This window comes from Meles meles, chromosome 19, assembly GCF_922984935.1.
Source record: "Meles meles chromosome 19, mMelMel3.1 paternal haplotype, whole genome shotgun sequence".
Classification (NCBI taxonomy): Eukaryota; Metazoa; Chordata; class Mammalia; order Carnivora; family Mustelidae; genus Meles; species Meles meles.
Window position 1 is genome coordinate 11,712,913 of NC_060084.1, and position 17,203 is coordinate 11,730,115.

Genomic DNA, 17,203 nt, shown 5'->3' on the forward strand with positions numbered 1-17,203 from the left:
GCCAGGACCGCCTCCCCAGAGGGACCCCTCAGCATGACGTCCCCACTGGAGTGCCCCGAGCAATACTTTTTACTGTGAGGTGTCTGAATCCTGGTGGTGGAGGTTACGTGTCATTGTAGGGCTGTTGAATCTCCTGTCGTGGGGGCACCTGGGTGGCTCAGGGAGTCTGGTGTCGGACTCTTGATTTGGGCTCGGGGCAGGATCTCAGGGTCGTGAGATCGAGCCCCGTGTTGGGCTCCACACTGCGTGTGGAGCCTATTTAAGAGTCTCTCTCTTCCTCCTTCTCCCCACCCCCAACTTGCTCTCTAAAAAATGAAAAAATACATCCCCGCGGGAACTGCGTAAAAGTGGCCCCTTCCGGAGCGCCTGGGTGGCTCAGTGGGTTAAAGCCTCTGCCTTCGGCTCAGGTCATGATCCCAAGGTCCTGGGATCGAGCCCCACATCGGGCTCTCTGCTCAGCGGGAAGCCTGCTTCCCCTTCTCTGCCTGCCTCTCTGCCTACTTGTGATCTCTGTCAAATAAATCAATCTTTAAAAAAAAAAAACACAACAGTGGCCCCTTCCAAAGTGAAACCAGATCGGGCCTGGAGTTCCTCTGTGGGAGAACAGGTAGAACATTCTAGCCACGTCAGTGACTGCAAGGGACGCTCCTTGCGTCCGCCCTGTGTGCTCAGTCGGTTCCGTGAGAAGAGCCGTCAGAGCCTCGGGGGAACCAGTGCAGGGTGAGGCGCCGTCATTGGTGACCAGTTTGCCTGCCGGCCACGTGGGGCCGTTTCAGCGGGAGAGGGTGGGCTCTGTGACTCCTGTCATCGGATCGTCTTCTGGACTCCGGAGGGCCTTCTGTCCTCACCAGGCGAGGAAGAGTCGCCGGCCTCCCCGTGGTGAGTCCCGCCCCCAAGGTGGAGAGCTTGGGCTTGTTCCCTACGCGGGGGTGGTGTGGACGCGCCCAGGCCTGCGAAGACCCGGCCGGGCGCCACCCCCGAGAGAAGCTGAGGTCAGTGTCCGAGTGGTTACATCTCAGTGGGTCCGTGTACCTGTGAGGGTTTCACTGGCGATGCCTTGTGAGTACAAGGACTTCCCTTCAGAGAATTTAGGGGGATTTCCTAAAATGATATTGACTTGGACCCTGGGGCCTCACTGGGCCCAAACGGACTGCGTATTTTTATTGTCTCGGTGGACCACCAGGGGGAATAGGGACGATTCTCTCTGGGAAGTGGGATAGGCCCGGGGAGCTGCCAGTGTCTTAGGGTAGGTGCTTAGGTGACTGCCAGTCCTGGAGATCAGGGAAGGGGGCAGAGCCAGGACGGGCTCGGGGGCACGGGCGAGTGTGTGGCGGGACAGCGGGCAGCAGGGGGGCTGGAGCTGGGGGCACGCCGGTTTCCGGGCTGGCGTCTGGAGAGCGGCCGTCCAAAGTGGCCACCCTGAGTTTTCGTAACTCCCAAGAAAGGTTTACCGTTCGGTTTACCTTAGTGGGCGAAATTGGACCACAGGTTTTCTGGAAAGAAGTGGGCAGGCTTTTCTGTTGAAGGAAATTTTGTGGCGGGGGGACCCTTCTGGGGTGGGAAGAGTGGAGGGACGCGGGTTGGGAGGACCTGCGTGTCTGGGGTGGGTGTCACCTTCGTGTCTAGGAACCACGTCCGTGCCCTGCAGGGCCTTGGGGACGGTTTTGCGATCCCAGTCAACGTAGTAACCGTGCCCTGTGATTAGGGGGAAGACCTTGCCAGAAAAATTTCTCTCCACTCCGGGTGAGGTGAACCTCTTCAGGGTTGGAAATGAAGAAGGGGTCATTTGGGTCACTATGGTCCTGTGAAGGGTAAACCCAGTCGTGACACTGTGACGTATAATAATACATCCCTGGTCTTTGTCCCTGTCGCTGCGCAGACCTCCTACAACCGGGGCCATGTCCCAAGTGGTGAGAGCCCTAGAGGTGTCTTTTGTTAGGTTGATGGGGGCTCTTGGAAGCCATTTAAGGATGGGGCGGCAGGTTTCCAGTGGAGCCAATCATGGGATGAAAGGGTTGGCGCGTTGAGTCCCACACCCTGACCCCTGAGGACGGGAGGGGCTGGAGATGGGGTTCAGTCACCGGTGGGCGATGATTTAATGGGTCGTGCGCATGTAATGGAGTCTCCACAGAAGCCCGGAAGAACTAAGTTGGGGGGTTTCGGGGTTGGAGAACAGGCGAGGATTCAGAAGCGTGCGGCCCCCGGAGAGCGCGGACCCCCGGGCCCCTCTCCCACGGACCCTGCCCTCTGCCTTCCGTCTGGCTGTTCCCGAGTTACACCTTTTTACAAGAAGAAAGTAACCTAGTGAGGAAACGGGTTTCTTGAATTCTGAGCTGCTCCGGCGAATGAACTGGACACAAGGGAGGGCTCTGGCGTATGGCGAGTCCGTCGGAGGCCCGGGGGGGGGAGACCCGACCTGGTGACCGTGTCTGGAGTGGGGGAGGGATGCACGTGTCGTCTGTGGGGCTGAGCCCTGTCACTTCGGAACTGGTGGGTTAGACCCGGGCGCTCTCAGGGTGAGATTTGAAACCAGCTTCCTTGGGGGGGGGAGAAGAGGCGGACCCCCAAGGCCTGGTTGACGGCAGGTTTCGTGAGGAGGGGACTTCCACGAAGGCTCTCGTGGGCCGCTGCCCCAGGAGCAGATCTCCACACCCGCCGTCCACAGTCTCGTGTTCACAGAGAGGCGTCAGTGGGGCTCAGTCACGTGTACTGTCCAGGTGGCCTCAAACACGTTAATCTCTCAAGGCTTCATCCTGGCAGGGACAGTGGGGAACACGCATTCCAAGGTCGGGGGAGGGGCGGGAGCCTCTGGCGGACTGGGTCTAGCTGGTGGCTCAGTGCGGGCTGTCTTCCCCACGATCTCCTCCAACAGGGGTCGGTGCCCTCTCTCCGGAGGTGGTGTCCCACGTGGGCTGCAAGGACACGGCTGTCCCTGATCCCGACACACAAGGTTATTGCCGAGGGAACAGCCGGCCGGGCGGCCTGGATGAAAGGCCCTGTGAGGCGTGTCTGTCCTGAGAAGGGGGACTGCTCACTCCCCTTACAAATACCAGGTGGGACACCCCAGATGGAGTAGGCGAGCCCCGTGGGATTAGCTCTGGGGTAAGCGGGATCTTCAGGCACTGAATGGGCCCATTACCCAGATTCTAGCTGGGAGGACTGGGCGCCTTTAGCCCGTGTAACTTTGCTGTTAGAACACTGAACAGCAGTTCTCGAGGCTTCTCAGATGTGTCGGGGGCGGGGTGGGGAGGGAGAAGAGCCTTTTTGGGGACTCCTTGACGCAGGAGCCCATGCGCTGTGCTGGCTAAACCTGTGGGCGAAGTCTCACCGGGGGCCGAGCTCAGATCGGGCTGTGGGGACGCGGCCGTAGTGGGATGACAGCAAAAGTCTGGTCAGCACAGGGCTCCTGTTTGAGCAGACTCTGAGTAGGGAGGCGGCGGCGCCCGAGTGGGTGGGGTGGCTCTTCCGTCGGGGGGGGGGGGGGGGCATGGCTTCTCTTGGCGGGTCCTGTAAGACAGAAGGCCCCTGAGTCGGCCCTCGGGCCTGCGTTCACTGGCGGTGCCTGGTAGAAGCATTAGACCAGCCCGAGCCCACATCAGTGGTTGATTGACACTCGGGGAACCGGAGGAGGTGACTCTGGGTAATGGTGTGCCGGAAACCGGAGTCCTGGGGCCACACGCTCTCGGCACCGTAGCCCTGTGTGCCCCGTGGGAGCAGCGAGGGCTCGTGGCCACCAACAGTAAGACTCGGAGGACGGAACCCACAGGCCCACAGCCTCAGCGGCTCCGGCCATGCAGAGAACACAACAGGCTCGGGGCGCCTGGCTGGCTCAGTCCACGGAGCGGAGCACGTGACTCTTGATCTCAGGGTTGGGAGTTCAAGCCCCACATTGGCTGTAGAGAGGACTTAAAAATAAAACCTTAAAACAAAACAACAAAAAAAGAAAGGTCAAAAGAAAACACAACAGGCTAAAGGAGGCTGGTCCTCGGTGAATGATCTTGCAAAAGCTTTCCTCTCTTCCTCTTGGAAAGGGGCCCACCGCCGTCTGCCTGCGTGCGGGAAGGATCTCGATTTATGTTCACTGAGCTGCCTCTGGTTATGTGACATCGCCGGTGCTGTCAGTGATGTGGTCACGAGGGATTCGAACTGCTGCCGGTGTCCAGTGTACGAACACGCTGCATCGATGACATGAAAGATTGGGAAAACGAAGGTCGGGCTGGGACCCATTTGAATGTGACAATGATGCCCGTGACGCACTCATCGTGGGTCATAAATCCAGGAGAGGGCCAAGGTCTCCTCAAGCCGTGAAATTCTCAGGGAAAACGTGGGCAGGAGCCACTCGGGATATCCCGCAAGCAACTAACAGTAAGTGTCCCTGCCTGTGCCTAGGACCAACAAGAAGCTGGTGTTGAGTTAGTTGATTGGGATTTTGGAGAATGCATCCTCCCTGAGGATTTGCTCACTCCCGTCTCTAAACCCACAAGAAGGTTGTGTTTGAGGGCGGACCTGAACGAAGGCAGGCCGTGTCTGCACTACAGAAGGCAGAGCCCTCCCAGTGCCTTTGGACCATGTCATCCCCACTCACAGGGGATGTGGACGTGTCTGCCACCTGTCCTCCAGGTGGGGGTTTGGGGCAGAAGCCCATGAGCGCCTCTGTAGAGAGCAAGATGGAGTCACTCGTGTCAAGCAGGAATGCAAGTGGGCAAAGGGCGTTGGAGCCATGGCCAGGTTGCCCCGAAGCCATCACAGACCGGCAGGACTAAGGACTGATAGTCCGTGAGGCCGTGTGAACCTGGGAGAACTGAGGGGACGATCACTAGCCCCAGGAGACCTGCAGGGGCCCGAGGCTGATCACACCCTGCTAGAACAGGAGGACCTCGGCAACGAGCTGTCAGACTGTCCACACGGTGACCGTTTTGCATCTGGCCACGTTAGAAAGGCAAGCTGCCACCAGATGTCTGCCCGATTGATCCCTGTACACAGCCTAGCTGCTTGGCCGCTGAACAGAGTAAGCAGTAAGTCTGGACCCCGCGGAGGCCTCCTCTCAACCGGTCACAGACGGACCTCACGTTCGTTTCCTGAGCTTCTCACCCCTGGTTGTATCTTTGTGTTGTGAGTTTGTGTTTCTGGACTTTGCCTTGTGGGGCGCAAAGGAAGCCAACGTAAATGCGTGTGAAATGTCATTGAGTTGGGAATCCTGAAACAGCTGGACAGTTGCGTTCATCTTGCTTTAGTATTGAATAAAGTCGTGTCTTTGTGGAAAGACGCTGCTCGCATAGGTGCTTTTCTGGGACGGCCTCCTCGTGGTGATGGGGATTTTGGACCAGACTAGTGGGCGTGGATGTTGCTGAAGGGGTATACCAGAGAACGACAGTTATTAGCCTGCTGTTGGGGACTGATTGGGAGGGTTTCCAGGACGTAAAATAACCATGAAAGCTGAGATTCTCCTAATGTCTTGGGTGATGGCAGAAAACCACACTCTGCCCAGAAGATTCCTTAAGAATGTGAATATCAGGGGCACCTGGTTGGCTCAGTGGGTTAAGCCTCTGCTTTCGGCTCAGGTCATGATCCCAGGGTCCTGGGATTGAGCCCTACATCGGGCTCTCTGCTCCACGGGGAGCCTGCTTCCTCCTCTCTCTCTGCCTGCCTCTCTGCCTAGTTGTGATCTCTCTCTGTCAAATAAATAAAATATTAAAAAAAAAAAAAAAGAATGTGAATATCAGGGGCGCCTGGGTGGCTCAGTGGGTTAAGCCTCTGCCTTCGGCTCAGGTCATGATCCCAGGGTCCTGGGATCGAGCCCCGCATCGGGCTCTCTGCTCCGCGGGGAGCCTGCTTCCTCCTCTCTCTCTGCCTGCCTCTCTACCTAGTTGTGATTTCTCTCTGTCAAATAAATAAAATATTAAAAAAAAAAAAAGAATGTGAATATCATTCATACGGGATCCACAAGCAGGAGCCTCCTCTTCTCTCCGACAGCCTTTGGGGCCTCGCGAGGGGCCACCAGAACCAAGTGTCCTATGCGCCGGGCTCTAGGAACAGCTCTCCTCTCACCAACAAAGAGCTGCTTGGTTTATGATGGGCGGCGCCCAGATGAATGGACAGCACCGTGTCAGGAAGCTGCTTGCAGTCAAGGCCAGCACAGTGGCCGTACGGAACGTCCCTTCCAAAGGGGGAAAAATGGGAGATAAATGGAGAGAAGGAAAAAATAGTAGCTGTGGGTCAAGGATTGAATAAGTAGGTTATGGGATGAGGGAAATCAAATATTACATTCACATCTTGAAAGAGGCTCCCAGGGGTGCCTGGGTGGCTCAGTGGGTTAAGCCTCTGCCTTCGGCTCAGGTCATGATTCCAGGGTCCTGGGATCAAGCCCCACATCGGGCTCTCTGCTCAGCAGGGAGCCTGCTTCCCCTCTCTCTCTGCCTGCTGCTCTGCCTGCTTGTGATCTCTATCAAATAAATAAAATAAAATCTTAAAAAAAAAAAGAAAGAAAGAGACTCCCAGCAAGAGGCTCTAGGTCTCTTACTGGACCACCCCAGAGGCATGAAAGGGTGGTGAAGCCTTGCGACCGCTCCTGCTTTGGGAAGCCGAGGGCTCTGAACGGTAACCTGCGGGTCTGCGTGACCTTGCCAGCGGAGGTGCTGTCACAGGATGGCGTGGACCGGGTGCTTACCAGGACCGGATGGGATGCTAGTAAGATGCCAGTAACTTCTGACTTCTAAGACTGTTTTGCTCTAAGGGATCCGCCTCTGAGAAGAGGGGATGGGCTGAGATGTGATTGATAATAAATGTGTATTTGGCCCTTGTCCCCATTTCTGGCATAGAGCTGCTGAAATCCTTGGAACTTCCTAAGTGATAAGAGGGGTAAAGATGTCTTTTGTTATGTTAATGAGCCGACTTTTGGAATTCTTCTAAGGGGGGGTGGGAGCTGGTTGCCGGTGGAGCCAAGGTGGGGGGGGGGACTAGAGGGTTGGGACTTTGAGTCCCACCCCTTGTCCTTTAGGGAGAGGAGAGAACCTGGACACTGAGTTCAGTCACTGACCGTCAGTGATTTGATCACTCCTGCTGTGTAAACACACACTGTAAGGGCCTATTTAGCCAGAGCGATTCCATCTTGGTTAAACAGTGATTCTCTTGGTTATGCAGTAAAACTTAAACTGACCCTGCCGCTCCCAGGGGAACTTACTTAAAAGCAAGTCCAGGAAACAGAGCCCAGAATACAAGGACAAGTCAGGCCAGGTGGAGACATCCAATCAGTGGGGCGCGCATACTGTCTCCCTAGCTACCAAGGAGTGTGGGCCCCGCCTTTTGGGTGCCAATTCTGACCAAGGTGACAGGCTGGTTCAACTAGCTACAATGGAGTGAATTATAATTCAATTGGCCACCCGTGTGTGACTTAGCAGGACTGTGCAACTTTCTCTGTGTGTTACAATCTCATTGGCCACCTGTGTGTGCCCAGGCTCAACCACACGGCCTTTGCTCTATAAAAGTTAGTCTGTGAGGCTGGGGGGGAGGGGGGGTCATTCTCTCCATAAGGGGTGGCCCCACCAGTTGGTTTGATTCTCGATGCTTGGCGTGAAATAAAGCTTTGCTTGACCTTCGCTCTGTATCAGTCTCGCCCCTTTGATCACGGACCCCAACAGCAGAAAGGGTTTAGGACTGACCCTTTAACCTGTGGAATCTGATGTGATCTCTAAGTGGGCAGCGTCAGAATTGAGCTGAGTCTTAGGGCACCCCGCGGGTGTCGGAGAATCGCTTGTGGGGGTGGGCGAACCGCTCTCCCACACACGCAGTGGCATCAGGCGTGGGAGCCTGCTACCTTTGCACAGTTCGTCCATGTTTTCCATCTGCTGTGAGCCTTAGCGGTCATCGCGGGGACCGAAGGGCGGGCACAGCACGCGGCAGTAAGCATCCGAGCGAGGAGAGGCAGGGCCCTGGCACGCGTGGGTGGCTCTGGGGCCTTTGCCTTCCCTTCCCCGCCTTCCCCATCCCTGCAGGTCTCTAACTCTGCTAGCTTTCCCTTTGGCAGCAGGGGCGCCTTGTGAGAAGGCAGGGCCCTGGCACGCGTGGGTGGCTCTGGGGCCTTTGCCTTCCCTTCCCCGCCTTCCCCATCCCTGCAGGTCTCTAACTCTGCTAGCTTTCCCTTTGGCAGCAGGGGCGCCTTGTGAGATACGTTGGTTGGTTCTGCCCCAGTCAGGAGAGAGCCGAGGGGCGCCGGGTCTGTGGCGTGTCAGGGGAAGCAAGCCTATGGCCTGGACGGATCGCCGAGCGGGTTACGGATATCAGCATTGTGGGGTCTCCGGAGACACTGGCCGGTAAAAGCGTTAGAGCGGCCGTGAGTCATAATGCAGAACTCAGCCCCCAAACCTGGGACAGCCCGTCGATTCCCTTCTCTCTGTCCTGCTGCATAAAATCTTAAAGGTTTGAGCTTCAGTTAAGATAGTTTCTGATCCCAGTTTCTACTTGGTGATTTTCTCCTGTTACCCTCATCTTGTGTTGCTGGAAAAATTTGTGGGTGATATTCCTGTGTATCCTCTTCCAACGTAGCCCCTTCCCTTTCCAGGAACCCCCTGGGATTGGGGTCTGCCTCTGGTTCCAGCCCCTGGACTTCTGGCGCATTCATGCTGGACATGGGGCAGCGGGTTCGCCGAGGCACTGGGCAACACCCAGGAACCTTCCAAAGAGGATTTCCCTTTGCCAGGGGACTGATGCAGCCCTCAGGGTGTTTAGGAAATGCTAGTTGCACACGTTTGGGATGATGGGGTTTTGGAATGTAGGTGAGGTCTGGAGCCGAAGGCGGAGAAGGAATTCGGAAACCTCTCTGTGAGCAGCTGGTTTGGGAGGGCGGCTGATGATGTACTTGGGAGTCAGGGAAGGTAAGGGAAAGGGAGGGTTTCTAAAGGACTTTTGTATGTTAAAGAAGACTCTTGGGATACCCTAGGCCTTGCCATTGTCAGGGTAAGGTGGTTTTTCTTCCCGTAAGGCATTAACAGTGAGACAGTCGGGAGCTTCCTGGAGGAACACGACACTCCGCCCGTTTCGAGTGGCTGTCAATGGGCTGCAGGTTCTGAGAACATTTAACTGTGTTTGCATTTCCTTCTGGAAGCTCAGTTATTGGTAGAAATGCTTTGTTCTTGTAAATTGCTAAGGCTTTTGTTAAACCGAGGGAGACTTCTGTCTTGGGGGATTGCAGTCTCCATAGATTAACTGTCCGTTTTCCTTTAGGGCATCCAGGAGTGCCTGAGGAATGTCACAGATGTCCCCTGGAGGTGGGGGTTGTGGGGCGTCCGCTTCGGCCTGTCCTCAGCCTTCTACTCCCTCATCGGGGACATTTATATTTGTCCCTTTTTTACGTGACATCCTGCCAGGGACTAAACGAACCCACGATATCCTGTGGGGCCCGGGGACTCAGAATGGCCCGGGAGCAGGTGACTCTTCAGCGAGCTAGCGCGCAGAGAGCGAACCGCAGCCTGCGGCCCAGAGCGCGGCCGGCGAGCAGCACCGAGCAGCACCAATTCACCGGCTGGGCTACTGCTGTCCGCGGGCGGCCGCTGTCGCTAATATTTGTTTTTGGCGTCTGACGCGTCTGACCTCCTCAGGTCACAGGCAGCCATTAAGCATCCTCGGCAGCTTGACCCATCTGGTCATGTTTTTCCACCTGCCGTCAGGCACCCATCCCTCTAGGTGGCCCGTTCCATCAACGACCATTCGTCCCAGCAGGGACCCCTCAGCTGCCCTCCTCGCCCAGGCCGGGCCCTCCTGCGCCCGCCCTTCAGCCTGTTCCCCTGCTCGGGCAGCCACACCGTCGGGCCGCAGCCCTCCCTGCTGCACCCCTAGCCCGACGCTTGCCGCTAATGGAGTCTGGGGCTGGTTTTCAACATTACGGTGTCTGTTGTCCCGAGCAAAGTGATGAGACCACAGTCCCACAGGCCTCCTGCTACCCTGAAACACATACTGCCCGGCACGAGCGTTCTTCCCACGAATTGGTCTCTGCCACGCCACTTTGAAAGGGGGCAGCCCCGGCTCCGTCCTGGCCTCTCCTCACTCTGCTGAGAGGCATCCCGTTGCATGCACTACCCTTCTCGCACTTTCAGTAACGGCTCCGGCACCTGCACGGACACCAGCCTCAGAGAACTCCCCTTCCCACATTCAGCATCGACCTGGTGGAGGAAGCGCTCAGGTCTGGCCTGTCCCCGACCACCTGGACGGTTACTCTGAGTGGTCTCTGCGGTGTGGAATTCCGGGGTTTTGAGGTAAGAACGGGTTAATTCTCATGAGTCTAGGTGGGCTGGAGGAAGAGGAAGGGTTCGAAAACCAGGAGACGTTAGGAGGAGATCTGGGCAGGGGCGGGTGCCCGGGTGGCTCAGTCCTTGAGCATCTGCCTTCAGCTGGGGTCATGACGCGAGTCCTGGGATACCGGAATCGCCCGCCTCGGGCTCTCTGCTTGGCAGGAAGCCTGCCTCTCCCTCTCCCACTCCCCCTGCTTGTGTTGCCTTTCTTGCTGTGTCTCTGCCAAATAAATGAGTAAAATCTCAAAAAAAAAAAAACAAACAAAAAACAAAAAAACTAGGAAAGCAGGAATTTAAGTGAACTTGAGTTAGCAAGAGGACTTCTCACTGATTATTACCGACTGGTGGCAGAGAAAGCATTTGGTTGCTATTTGAAATTTTGTTGAAAGCCCTTGAAGGGGGGCCACGAACCGGCAGAACTTGGGCTCCTAGGGTTCTCCCGTTAAGTGGCGGGTTTCTGTTTCTGGGAACCTACCGCAGTGCCCCGCCCAGTTAGCATCGAGCTCACTCTTTAAAAAGCAGATGATGCTCTTCCTTACTTGAGGTTTCCTGTGGCTTCGGGGTTTTCTCACCGCGGCAGGCCCAGCCCATACCTGTGTCTCCCATAGCCCGGCCCCTGGGGCCAGGTTTCCCTTCCGCTCCGGGGAAGCACAGCGAATACGAGCACCTCCCAGACAGGAGCCCTCCGTCCCAGCAGGCTCTCGTTCCCACAGTGTCCCTGGCGGGCCACAGATGCCTGCTGCCTTGTTGGTGCTCAAAATGTCTTTTGGAGTGAGTGCCTGTCCCCACGTCCACCGTCCGTGTCCCCAGCTGTGGTCTGGGCTTCTCACGGAGGTGTATGCTCCCTTTACTTTCCGGTAACTGAAGTCCTCGGTCCCCATGTCCGGATTCTTTCATGAGTCTCACTAGCCTCGAGGGTGTGTTTTGGTTGGTTGGTTGTAATTTGGTTAACATTCTGACAGTCCTTATAAAACCGAGAAAGGTAGATTGTCTGTAATTCAAGCCTGTCACATACAATCCAGCGTGTACGTCTGAGCTGGAAGAGCAGCCTCTTGGGACAGAAGAGTCAGACCGAGGATGAAGGTCACCAACGCTGCGCTGAGGTCTGGAGCACCGGAGCAGGGTCCCAGACCCGTTCTCCCGACTCGGGCTCGGCAGGATGAGCTGCGCGAGTTTTCACCTTCAGAATCCCCGGGGTACAGACCTAGCCAAGGCAGAAGATGGAAGTGGAGAGCAGGTCCCGAGAGTCCACTCTGTCAGGCCGGCTGGGTTTGATGGACAATCCAGGTAAGGACCCGAGTTGAGAAACATTCCAGCCAAACGAGGTCCAGGTTCCTGATGTCCCAGACCAGCTGTCTGGTTGGGAGAGGGGCTCTGTGTCATCGTGCAGCCACAGAGAACGAAGACAGAGCAGGGGACGGGGGGCCTGGAATGAAACCTCTAGCTGTGTTCCACGAAGTCACCTCCCCAACCCTGAGGACCCACGGTGTCTCACATTGCCATGTTTTTGCAAGCTGTGCCTCCGCCTCTCACCCCGCAGTTTCCTCCGACCTACAAACCCCCACCATCCTTCAGAGAAGAGAGATGCCAGTCAGATTTATCCGTGCCAGCTTTATGCAACATGATCCCCGACTTTACATTTATAAAGCATTAAACAATGGGGAGAAGTGTAAGTGTCTAAGCATTTTAGTTATGAAAAGGTTATTTGTGGAAATAGAAACTCCAAAATTAAAATATCAAACGGAGGGATGCCTGGGTGGCCCCGTCGTTAAGTGTCTTCCTTTGGCTCAGGTCATGATTCCAGGGCCCTGGGATCAAGTCCCACATTGGGTTCCCTGCTTGGTGATCTGCTTCTCCCTTTCCCTCTGCTTGCTGCTCCCCCTGCTGTGCTCTGTCAAATAAATAAAAATAAATCTTAAAAAAAAAATGGAATAAAGACCAGTAATGGGGTCAAGTGCAGTGGGCATGGGTGTCGGGAGTCAGACAGGCAGAGGTCAGGATCTGGAGACCCCTACGGGCTGGGTTTTGCTGTGCAAAGTGCATTGCCTCTTGGCCTACTGTCCCCAGCATCCTGCAAGACTGAAATGCGGCTCTATGCCCAGGCTGTAAAAACCTGTTTCAGGGGAAGTTTCATCTAAAACCACTTTGATTTATGAGGATTACAAGGGATTTTTTTCCCCTGATCTGGAATCCTAGGACCTTGGGAGCAAACAGCCCATGAAAGGACAGTCACCCCAATGGTTACTTTTGCATATGTAAAGGTAGGTATGTTTTCTCAAAGCATTTGCAACTTGCTGATTTGTGATAATGACCTTGGCTTCCCTGAAATTTTTTCATGGGTTTTTCCTTTTCCTTTTTTTTTTTTTTTGTATTAAAGGTTTCCTGTGTGAACAATGAATGTCAAGTATGTGTTATCATGGTGAACACAGGCTCAAGCATACCCTACAGCTATGAAAGCTAGAGCCTGAGAACAGCAGACAGTTGTTTATAAAGTATGAGAACCTACCTCATGTTGTTTTAACTACTATTAATTACTTCACTAATTATGAATAATGATTTAATTGTGTTACAAGTGAGTTATGGTGTTTTAGTATAAATGAGTTAATTCAGGGACCAAGGAATGCATGAAACATTTTCCACTAAATGATATTTAGAATGTATTATCTAGGACCATAAAATCATACAAATACAAACACACATATACTTAGATCTTTATTTTAAAAATGTGTACACACACAAACGCTCTCTCCCCTTTTCCTCTCCCCGCTCCCTCTCTTTTCATCTGACCTGGAGGCATTTGCTCTTACACATTGTTTTCCATGGAATATATCCAGCCATGGTCCATTTCTACTGCAGTTTATTCAATCATTCTCTTTCTGATGGTCATTCACATTGTTTCCTTTTTTTGTCCTTATCAAAAAATACAATATACGTTGATAAACATATAATCTTAAGTACTGGCACTTTGTTGTCTTAGGGATAGAGTCCCAGGAGTGAGACTCCTGGACTGAAGGGTAGGTGTATTCTTAATGTTAGGAGTCACACTTGACACATTTCTAACAGTGGTGTATGCAATGAATCTTTCCCCCTGCTTCCTTGTTGGTAGTAGACAAGATGACAATTTAGAAAGCCAGAGACTTCCTGGACTATAGCTGTTCTGGTAAATCTGTTCCGAAAGTCTCTCACACTCATACAGATTCACGCACATCAGTGACATTCAGAAACAAGGAAAACACAAGGCCAGTTGTAGTGCCAGTGACAAATCCGGTGTGCGATTTATGACAGATCAGGAGAGAAACTTGGGAATTTGAAATCAATACTAAGATGGTTTGCCTCTGAGTTATGCGAAAAGCTTTTCAGGTTAATCGTTAAACATATGGAGAGATCACCGAAAAGTCTAACTTCAAAGGCAAGGCTTAACTTCTACTCGAGTTCCGAAGGGAGATGCTTTCGGTAGGTGACCATGAAACTCAGGGAGCGGAAATGCCTCCTTTAAACAGAATGTGGCAAGAATGCATTTCTAAAGTGTGCTGTGCACATGGACATCTTAAAAAGCAGTAAGACATTGACAGTTTAAATTTTTTCTCTAAAGTCTCTAAATTGTAACATCTGCGAACCACATACACATCCTATTTTTTGTGAGACAATTTGTAAAATATTAGGAGAAACAGGGAAACGCACAAAGGAAAGTACACGTAGTTTCCGGGTTATACACTATTGAACGACATGCATCCCGAGTAAACACCTGCACGGCAGCTGCACGCCAGCGACGGCGCCTCGCGGGCTGGGGCACGGGGTGCCGGCCCACCGAGCTCCTGTACTCTCCCAATCCCCTCTTGATGATCGCTCACTTACACACTGATGAGAAGAAAGCTGTCCAGCAACCCCAGAAGCAAGTTAAAACTTCAACACTGTCTTCTGTTTATTGAAGAGGCAGCGGAACAATGCTGGCAGACCGACGCTCTAGGGCCGCAAGGGGGCGAGGACAGCGGCCACACGCCACAGCGACAGTCACCTGTTTCATGCGGAATGCATACAGGCTTGGAAAGGTACTGAAAAACACGCGATGTTTAGCATGGAAAATCTTATTTGTGCCCCTCCTGTCAGAGGACAAGAATCTCAAACTCCCAGTGACTTGTTAAATTTACATGTGTAGACCCAAGATAGGATCACACATAACCACTAAATTCCTAAGGTACTGATCCTTTATGCTGTTGCCCAGAATATTTCATTCTTGAGTAATTCAAGATTTTAAAAAACTCACTGTAATACAACTGAGCATGTCTGTTTACACTTGGCTATGAGCTGCTAGATATTCTTTAGCTGGGCGTCACCACTACCTTTCGGTCTAACACTGTACTGAGGGGACCCTGTTTTTACCCATTTTTCGATGTGATGGGTTGTAGCTCCCTGTGAATTTCCACATTCCTTCAGTACCTTCGTGCGGTTTCTCCCCCGCGGGAAGGGCTGGGGTGGGAGGGGTTGCCACAGGCCCGGCTGGCAGCAGTCTCAGGCCTTTTCCCCCAGGTGAACTCTCTGATGGACACTGAGGCGGGATTTCCTGCTGAAGGCCTTCCCACATTCGGAACACTCGTATGGTTTCTCTCCTGTATGGATTCGCAAATGTAATCTAAGGGTTGACCTCTGGCTGAAGGTTTTGCCACATTCAGTACATTCATAGGGCTTCTCTCCCGTGTGAGTCCTCATGTGTATAATGAGTTGAGAGTTCTGGATAAAGGACTTCCCACATTCACTGCACTCATAGCGCTTCTCCCCGGTGTGAATTTTCTGATGTATAATGAGGTTGGATTTCTTGAAGAAGGTTTTTGCACATTCATTACACTCATAGGGTCGTTCTCCCGTATGAATTCTCTGGTGTGTGGTAAGTTCAAATTTCTGGGCAAATGTCTTGCCACAATCACTGCATTCGTAGGGCTTCTTCTCCATATGTGCTCTCTGGTGGACGATGAGGTTTGACTGGTGAGTAAAGGCTTTTCCACATTCAATACATTCAAAGGGTTTCTCCCCGGTGTGAATTCTTTGATGTTTAATGAGGTTTGCCTTATGGGAGAAGGTTTTTTTACATACATTACATTCATAAGGTTTTTCTCCAGTGTGTATTCTCTTGTGACTAATGAGGAGTGACTTAAAGGAGAAAGCCTTGTCACAGTAATTACAAATAAAAGGTTGTACCAAATTTCTTATTTTCTGATGTTTAAAAATGCCTTCTTCAAAGACTTTTCCATTTTTGTTATATTCGGAGTACTCTAATCCATTATGGGCTTTCTCCTGCTTCAGATAGAGGAGTGCCTTCCCAAATCCGTTACACTCAGCAGGTCTCTTTCTTATGTAGCTTCGATTACTATTAAGTAAGTCTGAATTTGATTTCAAAGTTTTTTCATATAAGTCGTATTTATAGGGTACTTGCCTTAAAGAAACGAAATCTGTGCTCAGATTAAATGTTTTTCCGAAGAGATTACCACTTTCCTCCATTGGGGTTTGGTTCTTAAAAATGATAAATGGCCTCGCCTGCTCATCCGGGTTGCTGCGGTCCCGCTCCATCTGGTCGTCGGCCTTCCACACCTCTAGGAAAGAGCACATGAAGTACAACGTTAGAGGATGGAAGTGTGAGGCTGCCTCTTGAGTGTGGGATCCAGTCTTCCAGTATTAGAATCTCCAATGCAAATTTTACCTAGTTCTTAAGCTTTGAAAGACAAAAGCCCTTGGCAAAAAAAAAAAAGTAGAAATTGGCAATGGACATAAGCAGCCTTGACAGATTACAAGTGGCCCTAAAAGGTGAAATAAAAAACAAAGAGCACCGAACAGGGCACAAATGATGTGGGAAGGCTGGCAAGTCTGGGGACAAAGGAGACTAAGAACTGTCCTCAAGGACACCAAACAGTTAGCACAGATGAAGATGTTAAGGGAAAAAAGGCCAAACTGATCTGAGTTTAGCTCCCCTTAGGCTCCGAATGACTGTGGGCTGCTCATCTCTGCCACATAACTTCCTAGAGCCAACACTCTGCACAGGTCTGCAGAGCTGTTAGTGCGGCCAAGATCCACATCTCTTTCCTTTTGCAAGTGGATGACAAGATCCAGAACTCCTATTTTGTAGGAAATAAAATTAATCCAAGAGTCCCATATCCTTGAGACAATCATTTTTATCCCACTATGTTTAATTTCTTCTCTAAACCCATCTTGTCTCTGCTTTAATTTGAAAGAAATCTTAAGGATCAGATTTATTCCCTTGACCTAGACCTGTAATAACCTTTATTTTCATCTGTGTGTTCCTGATTACTCCTGACTCTTGTGATCCTGCTGCCGTTTGTGTCTAGGACAAAGATAGCACCCTTATGCTAAAAAAATGAAAAAAAAAAAAAAAAAAAAAATTTCCTTACGGCTATTACACCAATTCCAAGACTTAAATATCAAAGTCACCATTCTGGCAAACTGAGAATACTAATCACAAAGGTTTAGGGCAGGTTAGGCAAATGCAAAAGTTCTGCAGGGACAGACTGGCAGTTGGAGGTATGATTCTGAGATCTGGGCAATGTGGGTCATCTGGTCTTGGCCATCTTTAAAGGTTTGGGAACCTGAAAAACTGATTCTTAAAAAATGTTTTAAAGTATCTCAAACCATTCATAATTCCTAGGATATTACTTCCACTGGCTTCTGATTCTCCTTCCCTCTTTTGTGAACTGGCAATTGTTAATATGCTATTATTCTCTTCCTGTAGCCTGAAAATCACATCTGATTTGATACCGGATAACTGCTAATGGAACATAGCCTGGACTTCAGAAATCTCCAAAATGAAGAAGGCACAGCTTAAGAGTCTGCACTCTCTCACGGCTAAACAACTGGAGGCCAAGGCCAAAACCACTCAGAAATTCAGAAACTCCAGAGTTTTTGGTAACGGACAC

At 52.0% G+C, this 17,203-nt stretch overlaps 1 protein-coding gene across 5 annotated transcripts in view; it reads right to left on the reverse strand.

The window, feature by feature from the left end:
* Window positions 1-12,982: 12,982 nt before the first annotated feature.
* ZFP1 (ZFP1 zinc finger protein) overlaps window positions 12,983-17,203 on the reverse strand; it is a 34,801-nt gene continuing 30,580 nt past the window's right edge. For all 5 annotated transcript variants that reach the window (XM_045986692.1, XM_045986694.1, XM_045986693.1 and 2 more), the window contains exon 4: window positions 12,983-15,868. In XM_045986692.1, the coding sequence (XP_045842648.1) occupies window positions 14,793-15,868 (1,076 nt within the window). In that variant the 3' untranslated portion in view covers window positions 12,983-14,792. The remainder of the gene's footprint in view (window positions 15,869-17,203) is intronic.